The 19,754-nt window shown below is 41.9% G+C and overlaps 1 protein-coding gene across 1 annotated transcript in view; it reads left to right on the top strand.

Moving 5' to 3' along the window:
* Positions 1-19,754, top strand: part of Ush2a (usherin) — a 665,632-nt gene that overhangs the window by 347,710 nt on the left and 298,168 nt on the right. The window contains exons 32-34 of the mRNA XM_055609194.1: positions 11,321-11,480; positions 13,239-13,410; positions 18,843-18,990. Coding sequence (XP_055465169.1) covers positions 11,321-11,480; positions 13,239-13,410; positions 18,843-18,990 — 480 coding nt within the window. The remainder of the gene's footprint in view (positions 1-11,320; positions 11,481-13,238; positions 13,411-18,842; positions 18,991-19,754) is intronic.

Here is a 19,754-nt window from a genome sequence, read left to right as displayed (position 1 = left end):
TCCTTTCTTTTCTTTTTCCTAATCACAGTAAAGGTTTTGTAAAGGCACTAGGAGTATCTGAGGTCTCAGGAGCTAAAGCAGATGCCCAGAAGAAGAGGCCTTCTTGTTCTTAAAATGTCTGTGGCATGTGGATGAGGACCAGAATAAAGGACCTGGCAAGAGACAGGTATAAAATGGCAGCTCAGGTGAGCGTAAACTCTCTGTGTTGAGGACAGTCAGGAGCTGCTCCACAGGGAAGAGAAATGTTGAGCCAGATCTTATGAAAGGGATGCAGATCTCTCTGACAAGGCAGAAAACATTTTTGACAAAAAAGAATTTCTCCCGAACTGTGCTGTGGTTACAAGCTACTGTCCTAGTCCTTATCTGGATGGTGACCCCAACCTTGTCCACTATCCGGAAAGCAAAGCCTGGACCTTGTGATGGTTAATTGTCCATTTGAATTATAGACAAGCATGTTACAAATTCAGGCTTCTCCAGGAAGTGAAAAGTACAGGGATGCTCTTTCAAGCTAAGTATAATCACTGGTTTCTATTCTTTATAAGAAAAAACAATTTGGCTTTGGACTCAAAAGTCTGGGCAAACATTTGTGGGGTAGGGGCTAGCTCCATGATGCAGAGAGTACAGCCTGGGACTCCATGCACCGTGAGCTCTCTCTTTGCTTCACAGGTGTCTGTGGAGGGCACACAAACTGTTCTTTCTGCAGCGTAATGTGTTCTCATTGAACCACCCCCTACCAGTGGCCAAAATGACGACAGAAAGCATGGTCAGAGGCTGCCTGGAAAGCTGTCCAGTTTTAAACATCCATGCAGTTATTAATGGGAAATGCACACAGAGAGAAGAAAAGAATACTGGGGAAAGGCTGAAGTGTCTTAGGCTGTGTATAAAATATTAGGCTGTAATCAGATATGGAAGCAGATTATATGTCATCAAAGGGAAGAAAGAAGTGCTTTTTAATTTTCTAATGAGACAAATAAGAAGATATAAATATCTCCATTGGTACCAGAAATTCAAAGAAATCATTGCCTGCTCATTGGCTCATTTGTAAATTGCGATCAATGACATTCTGTGAGCAACAGCATGAGATCAATTGTAAAACAGCATATAATTCATGGCTGGTATTGTAAATTATAGTCTGCCTGACAATAACAGGGAAGGTTCCCATGTAGCCAGATCCTTTGCTTGTAACGGTCAGCAGAGGCCCCACGATCCACTTGGAATACATGTTAGAGGGGTCTGTTTTCTCTGGTTATAATTTGGGGTGTTTGAGCTCATGCAAATGATGCCATCTTGTTAATTGAAAGTGAGATGCCTTGGAATAGTGGTATTCTGGCTTCAGAGATTGTGGTTGCTAGACTTTATGACACACGCCCCATGCCCTGGAAGGGCCTCTTCATGTCAGTAGGCTTGCTACCTAAGCATCTGCAGTTAAAGCAGGAGACAGCTGGCCTGTTCTGCTCTGCTGCAGGTTCTATCCTGGCAGCTTCATCCGTGCTGCTGCCCTGTGGCTCAGTTTCTCATGGCATCTCCTTGGAAGGAAAACTCAAATGGCGTCTGCTCACTGAAATCACATAACTGGAATTTTCTCCCAGTGTCTTTCTAAACATCCTTTCTTTTTTAAAACCATTTCCCCATAATTTTTCCATCTGAGCTATCAATTAACAATCCAATCAGATTCCATTCTTCTACCCTTTCCCCTTCACCCCTCTTCCCCTTTCACCCACTCCTGTTCCTCCTTCTCTCCTTCCTCCTCTTCATATTCTTCCCCTTCCTCCTCTTTCTCTTTCTTCCTCCTCTTTCTTTTCCTCCTTCTTTCTCCTCTTCTCTTTTCTTCTCCTCTTCTTCCTCTTCATCATTTCCTCCATGTTCTTTCATGTCTCAGTATTCAAAGAGCACTATGGGGTCTTTCCTTCCTAGAGGAAGCCCACTCAGAACAGCCTGCTTTAGGGTGGGCAGGACATGCGTCAGGACACATGTCAGGATGATGTCACATGGCTGATATTGGGGTGCATCAGTTCTCTGTACTCTTGAGCTTGTAGTTGTCAGAGTTAAGAACATCCCCAGTTCCTACCCTAGTAACACCAGATTCATATTCCTTACTGAGAAGTGTGACCTGAGAAGTTGTTCTCCTTCAGGAACTGGCTTAGCTGAAGACAAAATTGGGGGACTCTTAGGCTGGGTGCCAGCTGAGCATACAGCTTTCCCAAACCACAGTCTTCAGTGCAAACACAGCGTGAGCTCAGGCCCCAGTCTCTGTGCCTGTATGTGATTTCTCATAATACAAAATAGCCTCTGACTATACTCTCGAGTAACTGGATGGGAAATCAATGGCCTCCTCCTCTTGTGGGATCCTCTCTCCTCCCCTGCTGTGAAGACATCCATGTTCATACACAGCTCCTCAGAACTTGAAACTTGGCTATCCAAGGTACTTCTTCCCCCATGGAAAGTGACCAATGTAGGAACATGCATAGACCCAGTGTGGATGTGTGTCTGTCCTCATGGCTTCTGCATCACACTTGAGAACCTAAAATACTTACAGGTTCCTTGATGCTCTGTCTGCTTACAAACACCAGAATCTTTCCTTTTGCTTGATTCTCACCCCTTGCCTAAAGCTCCATGTTGGAAGAGAGAATCATGGCTCATATTTTTGACAGTGCATTTATTTCTCCTCACTTCTATCTTATTCTCAAAGGCTAAGGAATGTGGGGCTTGGAGGACTACCTTCTGTTTCCTGAAATTTTATATCTAAACTCTGAACTCCCTTCTCTGTTCTGTTTGTCATTGCACAGAACTTTCCCTTCTTTCTGTGTCCTGACCAGGAACTGTCTGCTCTATAGATAATAGAACTTTATAGTTAAGACATAAAACTACAACTTAATTGAGAGGAATTTAGGATCAAATAAGAGAGAGAAGGAATCAGAAGAAAGCATGGAAGAAAAAAAAATTCATGGATTAATATGACCGCTACACTGACATCAATCCTCATAATAGACAAAGCAAGATAGGAGTTCAGAGGAGAGAGTCGTGACTCCAACTTTAGACCCATTAGATTCCTCAAGATTATTGTTCAAATGGGAGAAATAGATAACACAATAAAGAGATAAATAAGGGAATAAGACAGTTATTGTTGAGTAGTTCCAAAGGCCCATTTCAGACAGAGGAACCAAAACTCATAGTACTCTTTCAACACGTTCAGTCTGAAATTCCTCTTGCCTGGCCTAGTACCATAAGAGGCATTAGACACTTGAGATTTATCAGAGTTGAGAATCAGGGCAGCAAGTGCGGCAGAGGACTCTCGAGTTACATGCATTACATACATTCTTTTGTGGTGATAAAACTTCTCACATGAAAGCGACTTATGGGAGGAAGGGTTTGTCCCGACATAGTTCACCATGTCAGGAAGGCATGGTGCCAAGAGTGTGAGACAGCTCATCACCTTGCAGCCACCGCCAGGAAGCAGCAAGTGTGTGGGAATTAGGGCCACCTTAATGGCACACATTCTTGTGTAAGATTGCACCCCGTAAAGCTTTCACAGCCTTCTAAAACAGATATAACAACTGAGAACCACGTACTCAAACAATGGATGGGACAGCTTACTTCAAACCAGTACCCCGTACCCCTGGGCTTCCTTAGGCTCGTGATTACATCATAAGAAGTATATTCACTCCAGCCTCAAAAGTCTCCATGGTCTTAAAGACTGTTGAAAAGTTCAAAGTTTACAGTCTCTTCTGATAACCCAGGCAGTTTCAAAACAGTGTTTTCAAAACGATCAAAACCATAGTCTCAAAACAGTGGAGATTGTTGGTGAAGGAGGGACCTCTCTTGGGCTGCCTGCACATTTCCCCAGCAGAAATTGCTTGGTCTTGACATACGGACATTCTGGGATCTCCATTGCAGTTCAGGCTTCACCTTCTCAGCTTTATGCAGTGGTTTCCCTCAGCCTCTTACAGGGAGTCTGTCTGTACCACCTATTGTCTGAGCTCAGATGCTTTCCGGAACCTGGGCACAGCCTCCATGAATCCCTCTCTCATATGTCTTTCATATCTGCAAAACTAGTACCACATGGTTGTTGCTGCCAAGTTCTAAAGGCAGCTTGAGATGCAGCCTGTGCTCATGGACCACAGTTGCAATAGCCTCTGTGTCCTGGCCCTGGGGAAACACTTCCCTAGGTTATTTTAAAGTAAGAAACTTCTTCATGGCATTCTGCATTCAGGTTGAATTCTTTAAAAAAATAAATGTGTTTTAAAAAGTTTGAGCCTTCAGTTGGTGGTATCTTCCCCTTGGAGAATCCTGCCTACTGTCTCAGTGTAAAATGTGAGTTTTCTCCTTAACTGTGGTAATCACTCTCACAACTCCAGCTTCTCTTCTGAACCATAATTACAGCGTTAACCTCTGTTTTGCCCCATCTTCACCACACTGCAGCTCTGACCTGACCCAGTTGTAGACCTGGGTAAGAGCAGAAAGCAGTAAGCATGGCACAGTCTGAATGCTATCCTGTGTACCCACTGAAAAAAATTGGCCTTTTCACTCAGCCTCATTCAGGCTCTCAGCGTGGACACTGTACAGGCAGATTCTGATAGAGCCGTATTCCCCTCTGAGACATAACAAGCCAGGGCATTCCACGTGCTTTTCTGTTATTCTGACCTCCCACCAGGTTGGCACATTCAGCTTTATAGATAGCATTCTGGGGCTTTCCTACCTTGAAGTTCAAAACTCTTTAACCTTCTTCTCATAAACACATCCCAAAAGATTACTAAGAACTACAGGGATAGGCATATCATAGTAAAACCCCCACTCCTTGGTACTATTTTAATGTGTTCATTACATTAATACTTTCTGTGTCAAAACAACTGACAAAGTCAATTCAAGAAGTAACATGTTTATTCTCACCTCTCGTACTTAATAATGGTGAAGGCAGGGCAGTGTGGTCAAGAGGCAACTGATTTCATTATGTTCACAGTAGAGCAGAGAGTGGAGAGTAAGTGGGTCTGAGTGCAAGATCTCAAGGCACACCTGTAGTCACCCAGCTTTTGTAGTAAAACTCTAACGTCTGAAGGCTCAGCACATTCTAAAGCCATGCCTCCAGCCAGGAACCAAGTGCAAAACCACATGACCTATGGGAGACATTTCACATTCCAACCACAACAGTGAGAAATAGCAAATACTCAGAGAATATCGCTTCATATCAGTTACTCAAAGGCCATGGGGACACAAGGCAGCTGTGGTGACTGTTCTGGAAATACAGTAGTCTCAAATCAGTGGAGACTGTTGGCGAACTAATGATTGCAGTGATGGGTTAAAGAGGTGGGCAGCATGCTGCTTGTGTCTGCATAGGGCAGAGTTGAGATTCAGAATCTTGGACATGGTTCCAAAGATGATGAAGTAATGAGTGGAACTCCGCTGGATGGTGAATAAATGAAGTCGAGGTGAAGGGTATTGCACTTGAGGAAGTTTAAGTGAAGCCAAATTCAGAGATGAATCATTATCGAGGATGTTGAAGTTGCCAAAAGGGAGATTAAGACTGAAAAGAAAGCTGAGCCAATGCTGAAGTCATTGAGAAGAGGAGATGTGTGACATCGGAGGTGGAACAGGGCATGTGCTAACTAGGTTTTACACATAAATTCTTCTAAGTAATAAATTGATATTAATATTCTACAGCCATTTTCCATCTACATCATATGTGTGTATCATGGAAAATTTATATATATATATACATATATATACATATACATATATATACATATATATACATATATATACATATATATACATATATATATACATGTATATATATATATACATATATATGTAACTGCCCCTAATGAAAGTTGCCTTCATCAAAACACTTACTAATTTACATGTTCATCATCTTCTGTATCCTGCTCTTTTGTTTGTTGTTTTATTGTTTTTGAAGCCTTAGTGCTTGGCACTTATGTTTAATGTTCAGACACGCACAGCTTTGCCTTATTATTTTTAAAGGCAAGTTTCCTTGACATTATAATTACAGACTTCCATTGATTTGACAGTCATGTTAGAGTCTTTGAGATATTAGTTTATTTCTAAAAAAAATCATGGTACTCCAAGTAAGGGACTTTGAGCTCTTCCTCTAGTCTTCTCCATTCATCACTCAGAAAGTGGAAAATATCTTCTTTAGACATCACTTCAATCATGAGAAGATCTGGTCAGCATAATGGAAAATATTTCTTTATACTCAAAAGGTTTCCATTCTCTTGAGAGGGATAAAAGGTTGGATCAACGGCAATATAATTTGACTTGTTTTGATAATTGTAAAAAGGGACTAAGCCAAGAAAGAGGAAAGCCATGCATAACGGTGAGCTATCTGACTATCAAAGAGACCACTCAAAGGACAGTCTGTCTGGAGGACAAGCAAAGGCCATTTAATACCAAAGAAGAAAATGGTAGAGGGTCCTCTAAACACCTTGAAATGGCTCCAAGTGTGAGCTTGTGACAATGTGAGGGGGTGAGGGGTGAGGTGAGGACACATGGGAATGTGAAATAGGCTGTTGTTAAGTCAATAGCTACCCTACTAGCCATGTTAGATTTCATTTTAAGGGCATTAAGGGGCCAATTCAGGACTGTGTGATTGTGCATGTGCATGTGAGCATGTGTGTGTGTGGGGGGGGGGTATTTTGTCATTTCTCTTGTTTCTTAAGACTCCAGAGAGAATTCTTGGCTGATGGTGCAGCTCTTGAACTCCCGGCCCTGTGTCCCTCACAGCTCTCTTGCCCACACACGCTCTTTCCTGCCATTGTGATTGCTTGTTTTTTCCCCTCTGCATTCAACTCTTCCCATTCAGTCCTGTCACAGTTTCTAAAAACCAAAACTGTATATGACCAGGAAATCTTGGCTTCCCTCCTTACCATTACCCCCCTCTCAGGTCATTTTTAATGGCACACAATAAACCTTTTCTCTTCTTCAAATAGTTGAATCCCTTCACCTACCCCTTCCCACCCTCTCTTGCTTCAACTCTCTCTTTTCCTTGGTGACAAAATCCTTGAAGGCCCACTGTCTTTAACTCCTGTCTCTTACTCCCTCTTGAGTGAAGGCCTTGCTTCTGGCTATACCTGCTCCTGCAATGTCCCTTCTCCAGAACCCTACAATGTCTGTAACCACTGGTCTCTGCTCAAAATGTTATCTCAGTGATATGGCCATTGATTCCTGCTTATCAAAACCACACTGGCTTTCCTGACCCTTCCTACTCTTTCAACTTTTATATGACTTCCCATGTTATTTAGGGTTTTGGTTTTTTTGTGTGTGATTTACTTTTATTTTACTTTTTTTTTTTTTTTGGTGACAAAAACATTTCCTTTCAAGAACAGTGGGTGTGTAAGATACAAGCTAGATCATTTTTTTCTTTTTTTTTTAATTTTTTATTAATTACACTTTATTCATTTTGTATCTCCCATAAGCCCCTCCCTCCTCCCCTGCCGATCCCACCCTCCCTCCCCTTTCTGAGACAGAATCTTGACATGTAGCCAGACTGGCCTTAAACTCACAGCAATCTTTCTGCCTCGTCTCCAAAGTACTGAGACTATGATATAAGCTACCACACCTGGCCATGTGAACATTCGTTTTTTATTTTTATTTTATTTTTATTAATTACAGTTTATTCATTTTGTATACCATCTGTAGCCCTGTCCCCCAACCCCTCCCAATTCTACCCTCCCTCCTCTTCTTCTATGCCCCTCCCCCAATCCACTGATAGGGAAGGTTCTCCTCTCCTTCCATCTGACACTAACCTATCAGGTCTCATCAGGACTGGCTTCTTTGTCTTCCTTTCTGGACTGGTAAGGCTGCTCTCCCTTCAGGTGGAGGTGATCAAAGAGCCAGCCCATGAGTTCATGTCAGAGACAGTCCCTGTTCCCCTTACTAGGAAACCTGATTGGAGACTGAGCTGCCATGGGCTACATCTGTGCAGGGGTTCTAGGTTATCTCCATGCATGGTCCTTGTTTGGAATATCAGTCTCAGAAAAGACCCCTGTGCCCAGAGTTTTTGGTTCTGTTGCTCTCTTTGTGGAGCTTCTGTTCCCTCCAGGTCTTTCTATCTCTCCCTTCTTAAGCCTCAGTGTACATTAAAGGCACATTTGTCCTAAAATGAAATGCCTTGATCATCTACAAGCTGAAAACTCACGATACGAAGGAGTTGGGGTGAACTGTAACTCTGACTGGAGGATTTGACAAGAACTGGTTCTGTTGTTTCAGTCCTGCCTCAAGACTTGTGGTGGCTGAGTAAGAATGGCCTGGTAGGCTGACAGATTTGAATGCTTAGTCACCAGGGAGTGTCACTATTTGGAAGGATTAGAAGGCGTGGCCTTGTTGAAGGAAGTATGTCATTTGGGGTGGGCTTTGAGGCTTCAAAAGCCCAAGCCAGGCCTAGTGTCTCTCTCTTCCTGATACCAAGGATTCAGATGTAGATCCATATCTACCTGCATGTGGCCATGCTTTCCACCATGACAGGGATGGGCTAAACACTTGAAACTAAGAAAGCTCCAGGGAAATGCTTTCTTTTATGAGGGCTGTCATGGTCATGGTGTCTCTTCAAAGCAATAGACCACAGACAAAGAGTGATCCTCATTGTCCCAAACATGACCCTTCTAGGCATGGCTGCTTCCTGTTCCGATCTTCAGTCACAACAGTCACAGAAACGGATGCTTCCCAACCCAAAGCAGAAGACAGCTTGGCACAGTGGGAGCCACATGCAGGAAACAGCCCCACGTGATATGAGAATAGATGCGTGTCCCTCCCCATGGCAAATACTCTGTGTGCATTCACGAGTTAGGTCATCAAGGCGCGGGGTTTATAGTGTGCAAGAGAACGGAGCATTTCACAGGTTGGGACACTGTGTGCGGTCATACCATAATAATTCACTGGGCGACAGCTGAGATAATGAAGTCCCAGGTGTGAAGGCCACAGATACAAGACGCTCTTTGAATGGAGTCGTTTCTTCACCAAATGCAAAGTAGATAGCCACATCCCTGCCATATCAATCTGAGTGTAACACAAAAGGAAACTCCAGCGATTCCTGAGCAAAGAATGTGGTAACATCGAGGCTCAGCTGCTAACCAGGATGCTCTGAGTAAAACATATTCAAGGGTTACTCGAACTGGTCACATGGACCGTGCCTTCCAGCTACCATAGGAGCCTCTTCAGCTCTGTGCCTCCCTTGCCTTCACTCCTGAAATGACACAGAATAAAACATCTCCCTTTTTCTTCCCAGAAAATATAAAGAACTCAGACCCATGGGAGAGAAGAGAGGGAGAAAGGTCACCAAGTTCCTGAAAATCAGCAGCAGAAGAACAGGACTAGAGAGGGGTAGTAGCCTAGGTCATCACATAAGCACATGTGACATGGCAGAACACCCTGTGCCTAGTTGTTCCTGATACAGGCACACACACACACACACACACACACACACACACACACACGCGTAATTAAATAAGATAGCAGTTGAGGATGATATCTGGAGTCAATATCTTGCTTCCAGGAGCTTATTCAAGCATACACACACACACACACACACACACACACACACACACAGAGGCACACACACAGAGGCACACACGGGCACACATACACTCACACAGAGGCACACACGGGCACACACGCACACAGGCACACACATGCTCACACCATCAGAGTAAGCTATTCCTAAGGCTATAACTCTTAGGAACCCACTTCTCTTGGTTTCACCCACATTCATGATGCTTTTTCGTAAGTTTGCTGGCTAGACATCCTGCATGATGAACGGCGATGTGGAAGTGTGAGCCAAATAAACTCTTTCCTCCTCAAGTTGCTTTTGGTCATGGAGTTTCATCACGGCAATTGTAACCCTGAGTAGGACATACAATGTTTTATGCAATGTTTGCCCAAGTAAGGGCACTCCAGTTCTTAGTCGTGCACATTTGATGAAGCTGCTGTCATCGTCTCTCAGAGTCACACTGTTCTGAGTTGGTTTGTCACCTTCGGCGCGTCCTCGCAGCATTCCTCTGACCCCACTGAAGGAGGGTGCCTCATGTCAGGATGGCACCATTAGATACTCACCATACAGAAGCTACAAAGTAGCAAGGTTTGGTCAAAAGCACACCAAGTGTCATCTCGGTGACCTCTTTTTGTTCCAAAGCAACATTTGCTATAAAATTACTGGATTGCCTTTCTTCTGGTGACCTACATGCTTAAGCAGTTGATTGTATAAAATCAGCACTTCCTCCCTAGTTTACTCTTGCGATCAGTATAATGCAAAATCTATTTGCCTGAATTAGGTTGCATTTCATTAATCTTTCAAACGTGCAACTGTAATGGTTCAAGGTTAATGAGATTTAAGAATATGTGTTACTTAAATCATGACACATTTCAAAGATGTTTCTCAAAATTACTACTTTTAATATTGTGAAAGTACAAATTATATTTAAAGCTTGATAAACTTGGTCCAAAATTTAGCTAGGCCATTCGGTATTTTTACATGTGAAGAATTCAGCACATTTAAGAATGGAATTGGGGAATTATAGATTGATGTATTCTCACTGATGATATTCACTAGTAAACAGCTGTGACATGCCAAGGAAATTTGAGGGAAGGAGAGATTATTCTGCCTAGGGTACTACCTGGCTTTTCAGGGTTGCCTTTCATACCTAGCTCAACTGTATCTTCATCTCCTTCATTAATTCTGTAGTCATTGATTCGGTTATCTATTCCAAGCCTCTAATGTGTCACACATTGTATTGGATACTAAGGAGTCAACATGGCTGCAGTGATGACTGTCATGTTGGAGGCATGCACAAAATGCCAGTAGCTGCCCCTGCCCAGGTAACACTGGGAAGTGTCAGGGACATCTTACAAGTGAAGCACACCTGTGCACTCATCTCAGACGATCTGAAGGTCAAACAGTTGTTGGCGAGATAGACGCAGAAAGGGAATTTCAAAGTCACTGTTATAGGCTATGTATTAGCATTTCAAAAGCAACTCCTGTTGTCTTCAAAATAATTTAAATATCTCGTTTATTTTTAACAAAGTCTTTGAAGTAAGACTAAACCCTGAAAATGATTTACCTGATCACAGACATTCAAGAAAACAAATTGTTCAAATGAAAAAGTCGGACCAAGGTGTGACAGACACAGGTCCGTTTCAATGCAGCCATGTCATTTACAAGAGAAAAACATTTTATTTCTGCTGATTTTCATATGTGTTGATTCTTATGTTAAGCAAAACTTTAACAATTCTTAGAGGTCAAAATGTAGAAAGGGGTGAAACCTCCTGAGAAAAATGTATCATGGAGAATAAATTCTTGTTTCTCTCCTTCCCCCAGATTTAAGACTATTCTCGGCCCACGAGGTTACGCTTGGTGCGCGCACACAGCTGGGGTGCACAAACAGCTCCCGACTCATCCAGCATACAGCACAGCTGCCCCCAGAGCGGGTGGACCCCCCGATTCTGGCTGTCCTGAGTTCTAGAACTGTGCATGTACAGTAAGTAGGGCTCGGGTGTCTCGCACATGCTGGTTGACGTAAGAATCCCAGTGAGTTCATTCAGAAGGGCTTGTGATACTACACTAATTGTATTGTGATTAAACGCATGGGAATGATTAGGCCAGTGGTTCTAGGAACCTTTGATTATCACTTGTCAGCTTAATTTCCATTTTTTTTTCTCTAGGCAATCAGGCCAAGCTAAATGTGTATGCAACTTCTGTGCAGTTGTCAGTAAAAGAAAAATGACCACCTACTTATCCACCATCAAGTTCTGTATAGGTGGAGGGTGATTTGTGATAAATTGTCATGATTAGAATAATATATACATAAATATGTGTGTTTTTAAAAGATTATTTTATTTTATATGTGTGAATGTTTGCTTGTGTGTGTGTGTGCACGCACCATATATGCCTGATACCTAAGAAGGCCATAAAGGAGTATCAGATCCCCTAGAACTGAAGTTACCACGAATTGTGAGTGCCAGGAAGCAGACACAGATCCTCTTCAAGAACAGCCAGCTTATCCCCTTGTAGCTCAAGTCAGAGAGGAATACAACTTATAAATGTTTAGATTTTTCTTAGATATTAGTGGCTTCTCTTCATTTCTCATTACATGAGGTCTAAGGTGCTGAGTTAAAATCTAGTAGATTTCTCTTAACACCAATTCAGACTCGTTCATTTTTATTTCCTTTTCCCAGTTTTCTTGTCTGTAAACAAAATATTGACTCTGAAATGATTTATGCCATCATTCAAGCTAAAGAGCATTGCCGTTCATTTCTGTTGCTGCCTAAGCTCTGAATTGGCCCTCAGTTGCCTTAAGACAAGCCGTGATATTTATTCCCAGATTCCCCACTTCTCTGAGTATTAGCTGAGCTTTCTTCTGTCTGTTCTGCAGCTAGCCCTTCTCATCCTCAGTGCACTGGAACCCTCATCTGAAGGTCCCATCACTCTTGCTTTTACCTGTCAAAATCCTAAACCTGTATGTAAAACCTCAAGGTTCCAAAAGGCCCTGCCTATTGCCTCAGCCCTTCTCAGTTTCTTTATGTGGCTACATACCCACTCAGTGTTGGCTTTCTGGGTCTTTCAGGAGTGTTGTATTACTCTTTCTCTCACATTCATCAGAAGTACTCAGATACTGTGTGCCTACCAATTTTGGTCTGATATCCTAAACTTAAGAATAAAAAAAAAATACACATTTGTATAGTGTTAACTATCTTTAACTACAAGTAACTAGAGACTGGAAATATGGCTCAGTAAAAACAGTTATTGTAAAATCATGAAGATCTGAGTTCCAGACTCCAGAGCACACATAAAAATCAGGTGCATAACTGTAACTCCAGCACTCATGAGAGAAATGCAGGAGGGTGTTTACTGCTTCTGGTCAGCCAGTCTGGATTCAGGTCTAGTGGAAGAGCTTGCATGGGGGAGTGAGGCACAGAGGCGTGGACTAGGAACCCCGATGTCTCTCCCTGGCCTCTACATGTGTGGGTCCTTACATATGTGCAAGCAAAGACCGCACACAGACACACAAAGTAACTTGAAGGCAAGGGTTACATCATATATCCTTTAAGGTTCTTAGAATAGGCATTTTATGAACATGTGTGTGTTTTTAAAGACAATTATTTTGAGCTAAAAACCCATGTAGGTTTTCTACAGCATGATATGTTAAAATTTATATGACTCTTAAGTGGTCCTATTTGTCTCTGTTTAGACATGAATGAATGATGCTGAAAATGCTGTAACCTTTGTTCAATCCCAGGTGGAAACAACGAAGGCAACTAAGTGGAATTCTGGAGCGCTACATATTATATGCTTTGAATCCTAAATGTAATTCTACAGTGTGGAGTGTTGCCTATAACAGCACGGAAGATCTTGAGGATGGCATGCTCCAGCACCTTTCCCATGGGTGTCTCTACCTCATCAAGCTGGGAGTAAGCCAACTTAGCTTCTCTCATTTCTCTTCAGCCCTCCTTCCCAAATCAACCAAACAAAGTACCCAAAAGCTTCATATTGAAAATTCCCTTCACAGACTAAAGGTATAGTCTATTGGTTGATTACCTGCATATTAAATTTGTATTATTTGAAAGGATAAAATAATCATCCGAGTTAGCAGACTTTTCTAGATCTATGTTGAGATGCTCAGAATTAATTTTTTATTATTTGTAGGACACTATAATTGTTGAGAGCTTTCCCCCAAATGCTTAGATTAATAAGGTGGTTTCCTGTGGTGCATGTATTCATTTGAAAAACTCCTCACAGTATGAATTTAGATCTTCTATTTTTACAGGAGGATTCAAATGACCCCGAGATATTCTTGATTGTTATTATACTGTGATTTATATTAAGCTTCTGCCTCAGAAGAACAGTCACTTGATGACACCCCAGAGTCGACAGTTTAGAGGTTTCCTTGGGAAAATGGTAGCATCTTTAATGCTAAATGGCACTTCTTTATATGAAGGTCTTTTAAAAGACCTTGATATTGCCATGGAATTTGTACTCCTATTTCCCTTTGCTTTTTGATGAAATATAATCTTTTTTAAGTTTAATAGCACATCTGAAAATAACTGAATATAAACATGAGGTTGTCCCTATTTGTTTTAAACACCCTCTTCATTTTATAGCAATACCTATATGAGGGTATTTGCTTTGATAAATGCCATAGAAAATATTCTGCTCTTGATTATGAATAAATTTACATTTATGTAGACACTGTGTACGCATTCATTTTACTTAACATGCTCGTGAATGCTCAAAATATTATACCATGAGAAAATAAACTGCATCCAACTGTTGTTAACTGTCTGACTTGACAGCACAAAACAGGCAGGCAGACATTGTGGAACTCCCGCTCCGAGAGGCCCGTGTGCCTCGCTGCTCAGCACAGCATGTGGACTCGGGAAATGACAGTTCTGTTTTCTTACAGTCGTGTTACTGAAAAGCTAAGAAGTGTACAAACTTGATTCTCAAAAGCTAATAGTGAAGTCTACACTGTTTTCAAAATAGCTGTACACACGAAAACCATGAAGAATCTCCATTGCTTGGAAGCAATCAAGATTAGACAGAAATCGTTGAAATTTGGGGTTTTTATCAGGAGGAGAATGGCATTAAAATGTTCAGTTCCTAAGGCAATTTTTAGGATATGTTGTGCAGTCAATCAAAATCCATGTCAATGTCCTATACTTTATAGTTTTGTTTTAACTTGAAAACTAATTACCATTAGCTTACTGGTCTGTTTCCCCTGAGTTTTAATTCAGATTTTACTACTCTGTAACCCAGAGCAAGTACTGAGGCAGGTCAGCTTTCTTTTTTTTTTTTTTTTTTTGGAAAAAAAAAATAGGGCATTGAACTTAATGGTTTTTAATGTCTTTTTTGAGAGCCTGAAAATTCTGTGATGCTAAAAAGGTAACCGCAAATAATTACAATATGTGTCAGGTCTTGAGCATTGTTGATGTCAGAGGTCATGATGACATGGATGTCCTTGAGCCCTAAAGGTTATTAAGGAGACAGACTTGCTTGTGCTCCTTTTAATTCCACTGTATTTATCAGGGCAGAAAACATCCTAATGCATCTTTAGGAAGTATTCAACTAAAAGTTTTTTTTTGTTCATTTGTTTGTTTTAACTTAACTCGGTTAAGCAGTAAATCCAATGAACCATAACATTTTAGGTTCATCCTGGTTAATTAAGGGATTATTGTATATTTCACAGTTTCAATATAATAACCAGCTCTCAAGGTCATTAGATAAGTGGTGGAGAGCAGGTGTTCAACAAAGCACAGTGGCCTTTATGGATTGTCTTAGCGCGTTGGCTAAGTGCTGGGAAACAAATCTCACACACCCGGGAGCCCCTCGGTGGCGTTTGAAACAGAGGAAGACCCACTGGGGATTTGAACCCCTGGGATGCACTGCGGGCAAAGACAGTTCCTGTGGGAATGACTGAATGACCACCGAGTGGCATCACTTCCCAAGGAGGCTGAGGCTTTGAATGCTGCTACATGATTTCTTTTGGAGACGTGAGCCTGCCTCCACAGCCTGCAGTCTCTGCGTTCAGTCTAATATAGTGGTGTTTGTTTTGAAATTTGATAGGTCTTAACAGTTCATAATAAATACAGTAAGTTGGCAATTATGGAAAGATGGCATTAATGCAGGCAAGGGTCGAGGCTAGTGTTTGAAAACAGTTCTAGCTGTTTTGATACTTGGTGGACGTTAAATAATGGAAACAGTGAGCTTGACCTGTGTGTGTGTGTGTGTGTGTGTGATATGTATGTGATTGTGTCTGTATTGGCGGAGGTTCAGCCATGTATGTGCATGTAGAGGCCATCTGTCTTCTATCACTCTTGACTTCATCTTTTGACACAGTCTTTCTTTATCAATGAGCTCAGGCCTCACCTATCATCTAGACCGGGCAGCAAGCTCCAGCAATGCCCCCCCAAGCACTGGGGCTTACATATGCACCCTACCAAGCCATCTCTCTCCAGGATGCTGGCGATCTGGATTCGGGTTCTCATGCACGGTGGGCACTGTACCACACTGGCTCTCAGGCTCGACTTCTCAGGAAAAGACTAGGAGGAATAAAGCAACTGTGAGGGGTTTTTTTCCCCCTTCAGGCCTTATAATATCCTGAAGTCTTCATACCCTTGGGTCCTGCTTATCTGAAAACAAGATACTAGAAAAGAGAATGCTAGCTTTAGTAGTACCTAGCAGTCATTATTTCAAAAATTGTCACTGTAATGAGATTACATACACATTTTATTGTACCAACTAAAGTCTCTTTAGATCAGAAGTTACCCATCTGCTGGGGATAGCAACACAATATCATGAATTTTGTTTTTAAGTGTCTGTGATTGACTAAAAGCTGGACATAGCTTACTACCTCACAGGGTTTCATGATCCTTTCTGTTTTATAAATACATCTCCAATCGATCCAGCTATTTTATTTATTTTCCTAAGTTGGAATTTCAATCTGCATTAGATAAATCAGATATGGGTTTAAGAAGGGCCCTCGAAATGCCAAAACTGAAATGAAGTTGCAAATATTTCTGTTGTTTCAACAACTCCTCACACCCTGCTTCTCTGGCTGAAAAGATCATGTCATGAATCCCCGAGGCCCTTCTTTGCCAGTTTGTAGATGTTAGACAGCAGTCAGAGAATAGCCCTTCCAAAGAGGATATTGTATTTGTTTCTGGAAAACATCGTAAGTTTTTCAAAAGCTTGCCAATTTAAGTTTATGTACTATTTAAATAAATGCAGTAATGTATGCCACATAGAACGGTGCCTCTTCAGAGAGAGGTAACAAGGGAAGTGCTGTAACATGAATGTAAGCCACAAAGAAAATCATAACAATCAGAATTAAATCCCATTTTGTGATCGGTTTAACAGTAATATGCTGCTACATGCTTTGAATCTAAGGGGTAAAGCTCTGAGACTCATGTGAACATATTCCCCCTCTTTGAGAAACGGGGTGTCCTGAGAGCATCAGCTTTGCTAGCTCAGGTGTCACACATGGCCCTGTCCCCTGGATATTTTCTGAGGCTTGTAGCATATAGGTGACATGCTTGTGTTTTCAGTTTTAAAGAAACTATTCTCATAGCTGGTTCTTGGGTCAGAGGTGGCTTCTTATGTCAGGTTTGGTCATACAACTAGAGGATGTGGCTTGATTGCCAAAGGCTCCATCCTCAGGAGGACTAGAGCTCTTCTTTACATGTACATATATGCATGTCTATATCAGAACACGGTGGGAAACCAGAGCATCTGGTTAGCCCCTGCCTTACTGCAGTTGTGTCCACGAATAATGATGGCAGTCACCTGGGTCTTGCTTAAGCCCATGGGAAATTATTCTGAAGACAGGGTTACTGCTGTCTCCTCCCCCTTCTCTCTCTCTCTCTGTCTGTGTGTGTGTGTGGGGGGGTACGTGTGCATGCACTCATGCGGAGATCAGCCTTGGATGCCTTCCTTTATGTGCTATGCACCTTGTTAATTATTTGCTTAATCATTTACCCCAACCCCCTTTTGGTGTGTGTGTGTATCATATGTTTGTGCATGTGGTAGGGATGTGTGCTTCCCCTTCATTTTTTGAGACTCTGACTGAACCTGGAGCTTGCATTTCCCCCACACCGGCTGGGGCTGAGCCCTGGTAACCCATCTGCTCCATTCGCTGGAGCGCTGGGTAAGGTAGAAGTTTGCCATGCTTGTTCGGGATCCTTATGCTTGTGGCACAGCTGCTTTACCCACTAAGCTGTGTCCCCGGGGCAACCTGGTTGGTTTTGAAACAGGTTCTCACACTGGTCTGGAGCTTTCTGATTAGGCTGAGCTGGCTGATCAGCAAACGCAGTGACTCTTTCATCAATACCTCTCCAGAAAGCTCACATGCCTAGCTGACTTCTGTGTGTTCATAGGATTGCACAGGGATCCTTGTGTGAGCATGTTACCAGCTGAGCTATCTCACCAGCCCCTGCTACAGAATTCTTTCAGGAAGTGAACACCACTATAACTGGCTGACTTTCATATCAATTATATATGTGTGCGAGTGTACATGTTATATTATCAATCACATATATACATGTATGTGTGTTTATATCATATATACTCAAGCAGTTTTCTCATGTCATTGTTATATAAAATTACAATTGCTTGTGTTTGCTAAAGATAGAATAGCAGCCCTATATGTAAGTCACAATTTCAAAAAAAAGGAATTTCTGGTAAGTTTGAAATAATTTACAGTCATTGTGAGAAAATCCAATGATCCAATGTCTTGAATGTCTTCCTTTTATTTCTGGTGTTAGATGCTATTTTGGGGATCATTTTAAGTTCTTCATCATGATTTAAGGGGATCTATGTCTTCTAACACAATTACTGTGGTATTGAAATATGAGCATGTAGGCTACACCAAAGTGAATGGAGTGAGTGCCATCTCATAATCTTCAACCAAAAACCAAACAAACCAAAAAAGCTGTTTTTTAAAAAATATTCTTAAGTCCCTATTATTTTCCTGAAGTGGTGTTCTCTCTCTCTCTCTCTCTCTCTCTCTCTCTCTCTCTCTCTCTCTCTGTGTGTGTGTGTGTGTGTGCTTCTTTCTGAGACCCTCTGCATACCAGCAGAACTGCCCACCTGGTCATTACATGCCCTGTGTCTTTAGGCTGAAACTTAGGCCAGTTCTTCACGTACCTGGTAATTTTGAACTTACTGAGGATGAATTCTCACATCTTAAACGGCAATCTAACCACGTGTCGCACCTCAGCATAGAAACAACCGTACTTGGGGGTGGGCGAAGGGAATATTATTTTAGACGAACTCCTACGCGTTGTCTCTTCTGCACTCATCTGAACTTGGACAGCAGGCCTGAGTGTTTTTCTCTGCACCGGCTTAGGTGTGCACGGGTGGTGGCTGTGCGATGAGTGAGCCCAGCCAGGCCCTAATGGAGAAGACGGTTCCAGAAGGTGTGCCAGCCCCCAGAGCCCACTCCTACTCTCCAGACTCCTTTAACATCTCCTGGACAGAGCCCGAGTATCCGAATGGTGAGTGAACTCTTTTAGCCTGAAGTTAAAAACATGATTAGCAAAAGTAAATTAATATTCTAAATGGCAGCTTATATGTGGTACTTAATTTTTAATGATCATTTTATCACATAAAATACCTGAGATCCTATCCCTGCAGTCAGGGAGGTGAGCTGTGGAGGCTGACATGCAGTTTTGGTGGCTCAAAAGTGCTCCCTCTTGATAGCTCCTGTGTACTGCACGCCATTGTTCGGTGTGAGCCAGGAGAGTGGACAGGGATGAATGGAGACTCCGGAGGAGCGTAGCTTTGAGAGTGACATTGTCTTTAAGGACTTTCTGTTCTCAGTGGCCATTAGTTCCTCCTTGGAGAAGTAAAGAGGCAGGAAGTTCATGTACACAGCGTGTTTCAATTGTTTGTGAGTCAATAAGTTTATTTTAAAAGCGACCACTTGGAACTCACATTCCTTAGAATGCTGTTTATAAATATTTCAGCATGGAGATTTAAACAATGCATGCATTAAACATGCACACACTTAACTTAAGGTGCATTGTATTTCTACGTGAGGTATGCGTCCTTGTGCTATTTAGAGTTAAAAGCTATCCAGTTAAAAGACATGAAAACAAAGCCTTATTATAAAGACATTTAAATAGGCTTTTGAAGACTTATCTATTTATCCAGTTATTGGAAATATCTTTAAAATTTGTTTAACATAGAATTCTTGTTAAACTCTGGAAGAAGGAACAGAATATCAAACCACATCTGTCTTCGTGATAAATATCAAAAT

The sequence above is a fragment of the Psammomys obesus genome, unplaced genomic scaffold, assembly GCF_907164565.1.
Source record: "Psammomys obesus unplaced genomic scaffold, mPsaObe1.curated_primary_1811, whole genome shotgun sequence".
Taxonomy (NCBI): Eukaryota; Metazoa; Chordata; class Mammalia; order Rodentia; family Muridae; genus Psammomys; species Psammomys obesus.
Note: the sequence above shows the minus strand (reverse complement) of the source record. Positions and strands in the feature narration are given on the sequence as shown.